Here is a 10,039-nt window from a genome sequence, read left to right on the forward strand (position 1 = left end):
CATTGGGATTGGCTTCAAATTAACATTTGCTTGGGCATTAAAGGTAGATTTAAAATCACCACAGATCCGAAGTGACCCATTAGGCTTTTGTACAATAACCATAGGCATTGCTCACTGATTAGACAAGACTGAGATAACACCCAGATTTTGCAAATTGTCTATTTCTGACTTAACTTGTATGTGCATAGTGAACGATATTAGATGGGCTCTACAGAACTTAGGCACTACCTTATGCTTCAAAGAGATGTGTGCCTGTAAATTCACAGCACAACCTAAGGTAGGTGCAAACAACTGTTTGAAATTTTCACACAATGCATCCAGTTGATTTACCTGATCCTGAATTTGGAACCCAAAAAGTGCAAAAGGGTTGAGACCAAAAATGTTAGTCATCTAAGAATTAAACCACAAGCAAGGTTCTACATCTACATCCATACTCCGCAAGCCACCTGACGGTGCGTGGCAAGGTTAGTTGCCAAGCTACATTTTTGTACTTTGCTTGCTACAGCAGGATCAACTGGCCATTCTACATCATCATTTGGAGACATTGTGCAAGCAGCAGTGGGAAGCCAATGTGCCACTAAGTATCCCCATTAATTAGGGGCGCAGCCACACCAGTATCCAGCGGGAATTCTGCTGTCTCCCTGTCAACATCCAGTTACAGCATGACACACTGCGATAGGCTATTTACAATTTGTACAGAAACCAGATGGCAGTTATAAGAGTCGAGGGGCATGAAAGGGAAGCAGCGGTTGGGAAGGGAGTGAGACAGGGTTGTAGCCTCTCCCCGCTGTTATTCAATCTGTAAATTGAGCAAGCAGTAAAGGAAACAAAAAACATCAGAGTAGGTATTAAAATCCATGGAGAAGAAATAAAAACTTTGAGGTTTGCCGATGACATTGTAATTCTGTCAGAGATAGCAAAGGACTTGGAAGAGCAGTTGAACTGAATGGACAGTGTCTTGAAAGGAGGATATAAGATGAACATCAACAAAAGCAAAGCAAGGATAATGGAATGTAGTCGAATTAAGTTGGGTGATGCTGAGGGAATTAGATTAGGAAATGAGACACTTAAAGTAGTAAAGGAGTTTTGCTATTTGGGGAGCAAAATAACTGATGATGGTCGAAGTAGAGAGGATATAAAATGTAGACTGGCAATGACAAGGAAAGCGTTTTTCTGAAGAAGAGAAATTTGTTTACATCAAGTATAGATTTAAGTGTCAGGAAGTCATTTAGGAAAGTATTTGTATGGAGTGTAGCCATGTATGGAAGTGAAACATGTACGATAAATAGTTTGGACAAGAAGGGAATAGAAGCTTTTGAAATGTGGTACCACAGAAGGATGCTGAAGGTTAGATGGGTAGATCACATAACTAATGAGGAGGTATTGAATAGAATTGGGGAGAAGAGGAGTTAGTGGCGCAACTTGACAAGAAGAAGGGACTGGTTGGTAGGACATGTTCTGAGGCATCAAGGGATCACAAATTTAGCATTGGAGAGCAGTGTGGAGAGTAAAAATCGTAGAGGGAGACCAAGAGATGAATACACTAAGCAGATTCAGAACGATGTAGGTTGCAGCGAGTACTGGGAGATGAAGAAACTTGCACAGGATAGAGTAGCATGGAGAACTGCATCAAACCAGCCTCAGGACTGAATACCACAACAATAACAACAACAACAACAACAACCACCTTGAAATTTAATTAGTACATTTTAAGGTTATTTGCTGTTAACTGCTGATCAAGAATTTTACAAATTTTGACACTTACAAAAGCCATGATATCAGAATTGATTAGCAAATGTAAGTGTTAATAAATAGGTCTCTGTAAAATTAAAAATAACATAAGAAAATTTTCACATTTACTGTAATCAGCATTCTATTTTTTTCTTTAATGTTTATGATCACAGGAAGTAAGGGAAAACTAGCTAATTATCATCAACAACAAATTCTTCCTTTACATAATTTTGTTGTTACATCACATCAGTAAATATGCTGACAACATTTAATACTCAAAAGCTAATTTTACTTCAGGTTTACCTCCATTAAAAATAAAGACAAATAGCCACATGTGAAAGCAAATTATAAAAAATACATCAAATCTTATTGTGATTCTCCATAAACCTTTCATTCCAGTTCCAACAAGCCATACACACACATTATCCTCTCCTCTCTCAATAGTCCACCCCCTATTGACCTGTCAGTAGGCCCCAGCTAATCACTTTAGTTCATCATCCATTGCTGCCCTCCAGTGAGACAAACTGGACTCATCCGTGTAACATGCGTACACATTATGGCATTTCAAGTGCCATCCTTGGACATGAGAGATGGGTAGATTGGAAGAGGATAAAAAGGAGGACCAGGTCACTCAAACCCCATGATGAGAGCGATCCACCTGTATTGCAGATGGAACAGTGAGTCCAGAATGGGATATAAATGTTACGGAAAGGATAGATTACTACCCACCACATAGAGAGATGTCAAGTTGCAGGCAGGCACAATGAAAAGACTACCAAACATTTAAGCTTTTGAACAAAAAGTCCTTCTTCAGAAATAGAAAATGGAAGGTGACAGCAGAACACAGGAAAGAGGAGAAAGGAAAGGACAGACAGTGAGTAAAGTAATGTGTTAGTGAACAGTAACAAAGGAAAGCAGCACTGGTTTGTGAGATGGCAGGAAAGCTGGTAGGCAAAATCAAACTGTGGAAAGTTCAGAATGGAATGACAGTAATATCATGAAAAGAATAGTTTGTGGCTCTCTGTCATTCAGTGCCTTCTCTGTGTGGTAAGTAGCAATATGTTTGTGTCATGATATTGTTTTAGTCAAGATGAAGGTAGACAAAGATGAAGGGACAGGGATCAGAGAGAGTAGGTCAGACATGGGACATTTGTAAGCTCTGTGCCAGCTTCAGTCCACAGTTGATAGAAGAACAGAGTGAATATTAGAGACAGAGTGGGGAAGAGAGCGAACGACCATTACAGGTAGCAAGAGGAGAACCGCACCAGAAATGACCGCGGAGAAGCCCACGGACGTTGGTGCACCAGGTACATATAGTCTGCGGCCGTGAGCTCAGCTCCAGTTCACCACCAGCAATGGAGGCTGAAGCTTTGACAGTGCCAGCCAATCGTGCTGGCGAAATGTCAGTAAAATCATTAGATGAACATCGGCCGAAGACCCCCAGACAGAAGCCAATAGGCAGTTTGTCAACATGTGGCCACGAAAGCCTTAACAATTTTGTGTGTCTTCTTTAGTTCCCTTAATAGAATTTTATGGTGTACACAGTTAAAGACCTTGGACAAGATCACAGACAATGACAACAAAGTAATTTTTCTTGTTTAGTTCTACCATAACTGAGTTCATGAGATCACGTATTGCTTTCTCAGTAGAAAAGTTTTTAGGGAAGCCAAACTGAGTTGATATTAAAATGCCATTGTCAGAGAGGTGCTTTGGTATTATATTTCAAGCTGCCTACACAAGAATTTTGTGGATATGGGAAGGAGGGAAATGAATCTATAATTTAGAGGTCACTTCCTTATCTCCATCTTAATAAGTACTTCCGTCTTTCAGGACTAAGTCACTGACTGCCTATGAAGACAACTCAAGGAGTACATCACTAAATTATCACAAGATTTTAATACTTGATTGAAATTGCATTAAAACCAGAAGAGTTTCTGCTTCTCAGTGACATCGCAATTTTCATGATATCTCTTAACAGACGATTTGGTAAAACAAATGTTTGATGATGGCTGTCTGTCTCAGTATGTCTAAGGTATCTGCTTTTGATGGTCCATTTTTGCCCTTATGTTTTCAGCTACTATTAGGGAGAATTCATTGACCAATTAATTGAATTAAATGTCATCTGTTTATCTTGCTACTGTTGTCAGAGTGTTGAATGAATCATTTACTTTACCAAATTTGTTTCATATCTAATAGTGGTCTAAACTGCCTTTTCTTTGTTGTGGCATTGTAAAGAATTTTTGATATTGCTTGAAGTGCCCCTTTAATTCTTGATTAGACATAGTCTTCTGCATTAAATAAAGCTCTCTTATTTCTGGCACAAGATACACTTATTCCAGACATTCCCCATACTTTCCCTAGGTTTCCACTGAACTGATTCCTGACCCATTGCAAGGGAAAACCAGTTTCATAATGTTGATAAAATATTTTTAGAAAATAAATAAATTTATTGTCTGTGGATTCAACAGTCGTGATTTTGTGAAATTATATAGTTCCCTTCTTAGTTAGAACTGATTAATGGTAATGCTTTATTGCTGCTGTTGGACTGCCATAATCAGGTGAATTATTTCTTATGGGACACACATGTATTTCAGGAAAAGCAGTTTAATTTAGAAGTAAATTATCAGTTACTGAATGGTGTGAAAATTGGCAGTTGACCTTCAGTAACGAAAAGTGTGAGGTCATCCACGTGAGTGCTAAAAGAATTCCATTAAACTTCAGTTACATGATAAAAACGTCAAATCTAAAGACCATAAATTCAACTAAATACCTAGGAATTACAATTACGAACAACTTTAATTGGAAGTAACACATAGAAAATGTTGCGGGGAAGGCTAACCAAAGACTGTGTTTTATTGGCAGGACACTTAGAAAATGTAACTGATCTACTAAGGAGACTGCCCACACTACCAGATAGCACTGACGGAGTACATCGAAAAAGTTCAAAGAAGGGCAGCACATTTTGTATTATTGTGAAATATGGGAGAGAGTGTCACTGAAATTATACAGGATTTGGGCTGGACATCATTAAAAAAAGGGCGTTTTTCATTGCAACAGAATCTTGTCACGAAATTCCAATCACCAACTTTCTCCTCCTAATGTGAAAATATTTTGTTGGCACAAACCTACACAGGGAGAAATGACCACCACGATAAAATAAGGGCTCATACGAAAAGGTATACGTGTTCGTTCTTTCTGCACGCTACATGAGATTGGAATAATAGTGAAATATGAAGGTGGTTCAATGAACCCTCTGCCAGGCACTTAAATGTGATTTGCAGAGTATCCATGTAGATGCAGATGTAGATGTAGCCTCTACCCAGGGAGCTCTATATAACAACATGGGCATTGCCATCCCTTGACTACTCCCTAGGAGGATGATCTTTGGGTCTTTTAAGCCTCTGGCTACTACTAGGCCTTAACTTGCACTTTTCCCCTGTCTTTTCATGGTGTTCCTCAACTCCTTCAGGTGGCTGCACATACTTGTCCTCATGCTACATTGAAGCTGTTGGATATTTCTAGATCAAAGCTAGCCTCCCTAAAATTTCTCTTAAACCTCTTGCCTGATTTGGCAAGTTTGATCATACTCCACTTGTCTAGCCTATTGATTTTACTGCTGCCAGCTGCAGCTCTCTTTTGCCCTAAGTATGTCTGTGTTACTACCGGATCAGCTTTGAGTTTTAAGTTCAGCTGTTCCTTGTCCTTGTTCTACTTACATAGGAATAATTAACACAATTGGCATTGTTGTGATTTATTGCTTTTCAATTAGTGATTAACAGTTTTGGTATTGGAACATGTATTTTCATGAATACTAACATATTTAATATGTCTTAAATTCATCCAATAAAGTGTCTCACATAATAGGAAAATTTTGTGTATCTGTTGCAGTTATCTTGCTCAGACTGAACTGATTCTCTAATGTACTGTCTAGCAAATGGAGTAATAAGTGTGAGGAATCAAAACTGTGAACTTTTATGGTGTGTTGTGCATATGGTGTAAGGGAGTTTATGTAAATCAGTTTATTTCCTTGACAAATATACTTTACTTTACCTGTTCGTGATGAGTTACTTGTGTTGAGTAAAATATATATTTCTTTGTCATGTCATTGTAATCTGCCCCTCTCTCATTTTCCTCATAGATATACACGCAAATGTCTTCAAATCCTCCTTGTTGCATCTTTCCCTTTCTTTATTCAGTATGTATCAATTGAAATAGAGCAATTTCACTAACCAGTAAACCACTCATTTATGGACATGCAAACTGTTTAACATGGAGTCTGAACCATCATTGGATTTGACATTATACAAATACAAATTTTACCATATTAAGTGCTTAAGAAGAACTTAGGACCCAATCAAGAAACGAATACAAAAGTGCTAATTTATGTGTCGAACACTTACTCTAATCAGTGTAACACTTTCCATCAATTTCAGTGTTTCTAGTATGGTACATGACTTCTTCTAGCATTCTGGTATCCGCCAGTGCACATTTTTTTCAGCCAATTTTGGTTGAAAAAATGGAGGATTTGTTGTGGGACATTGTGGAATATATCTACTTCAGCCCCTATAGTTTTACGAAGTTCTGGTATGTGGCAGTGCTATACGTATCCCTCAAAATGACGTCCATAATGAAGGTTCATTCCAAGCAGAGAGCTGTCATTGAGTTTCTTTTGGCAGGGAATCTTACGATCAAAGACATCATAGACACTTGCAGAATGTTTACAGAGACCTGGCAGTGAACAGAAGCATGGTGAGTCATTGAGTGAGGCATCTGTCACCATTGTAACAATGTCACGCAAACCTGTCTGATCTGCCATGTGCTGGCCAGTCGCACACAGCTGTGAGTCCTGCAATGTTGGAACGTGCGGACACTCTCATTCGAGGTGATCAATGGATCACAATCACAGAAGACTAAAAAGAGCAATGAAGGACCATCTATTCTGAATGGCTTGCTTCTCATGAGACTGATCGTGACAATTTCTTGTCAGATGTCATCACAGGTGATGAAACGTGGGCTTGTCACTTCGGACTGGAAAAAAATAGAGTGGCACCATCACCACTACTTCTTGTCTGAAGAAAAAGTTCAGAGCTGCATCCTCAGCTGGTAAGGTCATGGCAGTGGTCATCTGGGATACCGAAGGAGTTATTGTGTTTAATGTTCCCCCTCATGGTGCAGCAGACAACTCTGTAGTGTATTGTACTACTATCAGGCAACTGACGAAATGACTTCAGCATGTTTGCCACCATGACAATCCAAATGAACTTCTTCTTCATGAAAACACAAGTCTACACACCCAAGAGGAGCTCACAAAACTTCATTTGACTGTTCTTCCTCATGCACCCTATAGCCCAAATATTGCAACTTCCAGCTTCCAGCTGTTTGGCCTAATGAAGGATGCTCTCCACGGGAAGCAGTACATGGGTGACTGGGAGATTATTGATGCAACAAGATGGTGGCTCTGATGTTGACTAGTAGAGTGGTACCATGTGGGCATACAGGCCCTCCCAGTAAGGTGACATAAGGCCACTGCATTGAACAGATGATTTTGAAAAAGGGTTTTGTACCCAGAAGAGTGGGCAATAATATGGTGCATTGGAATCCTGAATAAAACCAACCTGCTTTCACAACAACAACAACAAAAATTGTGTTACAATACTTATTGAATATCCCTTGTATTTTATGTACCATTAAGTGTCTATAAGTTGTCATGGAATATTGTGAAGGGCATTATTGGTGGCAGCTCTGCTGCAGCCTTTCAGGGATTCTCTCGCAATATTTATGGAATTATATATTTTTGAGAATAAATCAGTATAACTAAATCAGAGATACCATTCAGGACAAAAGGCTTCACTGCAATAAGAAATGATTCCATGTTGATGGGCTATAATACACATCACGTATAGACCCTCTTACTTCCTTGTCATGTTACAGCTGAAGCCTCACATTTTTTGTACCTACTGTCCATAAAGTATACAATAGTTTCCTTGAAACAAGTTTTATCAAAAAAAAAAAAAAAAAAAAAAAAACACACACACACACACACACACATACAGCGACAGTCAGTAAAAAAAATCATATCGGATATCACTCAATGATGATTCATGACAATGTGCTGTAGCAACTATGGGTCAACTAACTTGTAGATTCTTAAGGATGCACCCAACCTTATAACTATGTAGGAATGTGTGCCTAGTGATCCATTTCATTTCCCTGTTGCATAAAAAAGTAAATTAAAAAAAGAACAAGACCAACAGTTCCTCAGTACATGAATTTAAGGAAAAGCTACTGTGTGTGCAGGGAGGGAGGCATTGGTAGGGGCAGTTGGGAGGGCAGGGGGGGGGGGGGGGGTCATGCTTGTATGTTATGGGTGTGCACACACATATTGCATGAATGTGAGCAAACATGCACACGCCTATGCTCGCTTGGATGTGGGCATGCATATGTCTGCATGAGAATGTGATCTGTCTCCATTTTCTGTATGTTGTGAACTCCTGCATTGTAATATTTACTACTGTCATATTGAAACTGACTCTTACATTCTTTCTTTGCAGAGGAGCATGGTCAGGTGACATTTTTTCTTCCATGCAAGACGATGATGACATGTCAATAATTTTGAATGTGTACTTCAAACATCTTTCCCATGAGAAACCAGGTCAGTATGTGTTGTCTAGTTATTATTACAGAAAATGTTCCTGACATTTTTTACTGAAAAAAGACTGTATTTAAAGAACTGGACAAGGCAATATATATTCATGTAGTGCAGGTATCTCATCCAAGCAGTGCACTTCTAACACAAACTGCTACATAGTGAGAAAAATAAGCTAAAATGAAAGTATCGAAATCTCTTCAACAGAACTTAGAACAATTGTAAGGTCTTGTCTGTTCTGTTTTGGAGTATTGCTATGCAGTAATCCTTACCAACTAGGATTGGTGGAGGAGATCAAGAAAGTTGACAGAACAGCAGCTTGTTTTGTATTATCAAAAAATAGGGCAGACAGTGTCATGGATATAATATGCAACACAAGGTGGCAACTGTAAGATCAAGGCATCTTTCATTGCAGTGAAATCTTACTATTAAATTTAAATCACTTACTTTTTCCCTGATATGCCAAAATCTTTTTTATTTTAATTTTCTTTTATTTTCACGGCAATGTAAAACCCTGGATGACAACATGATTTTTTAAGGAAACGAAGAATGAGGGGGGGGAGTGAAAGATGGGCACTTGCCCAGATTTAGCAGTTTGTAAAAGTTGCATTTGCTTATCAGAAAATGTGTGAAGCCAGTTTTTGTCTTTGCTGGGATGGGAAAACGGATGTGCATTTCTCTTAGAAGTGATACATTCAATGTCTTATTTTTGCAATCAGAATAGTCTCAACTTTCATTGTTGTGTTTAATATAAGATGTTCAGCATTATAATTGTTGTTTTGTGTGAACTCTGACTGAGTTTAAATAAAGTCTGTTTTTTTTTAGATGCATTTGTAGTGACAAGGAGTGAACAAGATATGAATGATGCATTTAGTCGTCTAATGGAAAGCTTATACCTGGTGCTAAAGGCTGTTAATGGCCTAGAGAATCAGCTGAAGGATCACAGTGATGTAACACTTCGCAAGACTGAATGTTGATGCAAGACTGTTTTGGCAATACATCTCTTAATGCAAATTATTTATAATGTCTTAACTTATTCATCTTATTTGTGTGACATTTGCTGTAATTAAGTTTTAGCTTAAGTCCTAGTTCCAATTCTTATTTATTATTTTTTGCAAATCGTTTTACACCAAAGAATTTGATATTGTCTAACACTGAAGTCACAAACGCTTTCTAATAATTGTAGTAGCAACTGAGTCATATAGAAATTTGTCTAGGTTCCAACTGAAAGTAAAGATGTTGCAACAGTGCACATGTTCTTGTTTCATTTTGCTTATATTCTTTCATGTATCCCTATGTGTCATAGTCATGATTTTTCCCTTTATGTTGAGTATGTTCAGACAAAATAAGAAATAACTAATAGGTTTTAGAAGTCATCAGTCTGTTGGTTTGACCACTAACAACTATATTTTCTGTGTTAAAGAGAAATGTGAAATGCTTAACCTTTCAGAAGAGCCTTTGGTCACTCTGATTTGACGTAACAGCAGCCATGTGGTGGAATATTATAAAAATTAAATTGTACAACACTTTGACCATTGTTCACAAAGCAACGGGAGAGGAGAGGAGGGGCAGTCTAAATCAAATCAGTACATTAGACTGAATATTAGAGACACAGAGATACTATGTTTTCATACCAATGTGTAAGGCCTACAGTGATTTATC

At 38.2% G+C, this 10,039-nt stretch overlaps 1 protein-coding gene across 1 annotated transcript in view; it reads left to right on the forward strand.

Moving 5' to 3' along the window:
• LOC124598646 (protein furry) overlaps positions 1 to 9,629 on the forward strand; it is a 1,150,963-nt gene extending 1,141,334 nt beyond the window's left edge. The window contains exons 52-53 of the mRNA XM_047136016.1: positions 8,283 to 8,383; positions 9,203 to 9,629. Of these exons, the coding sequence (XP_046991972.1) occupies positions 8,283 to 8,383; positions 9,203 to 9,354 (253 nt within the window). The 3' untranslated portion in view covers positions 9,355 to 9,629. The remainder of the gene's footprint in view (positions 1 to 8,282; positions 8,384 to 9,202) is intronic.
• Positions 9,630 to 10,039: the final 410 nt, after the last annotated feature.

This window comes from Schistocerca americana, chromosome 1 (assembly GCF_021461395.2).
Source record: "Schistocerca americana isolate TAMUIC-IGC-003095 chromosome 1, iqSchAmer2.1, whole genome shotgun sequence".
NCBI classification, from domain to species: domain Eukaryota; kingdom Metazoa; phylum Arthropoda; class Insecta; order Orthoptera; family Acrididae; genus Schistocerca; species Schistocerca americana.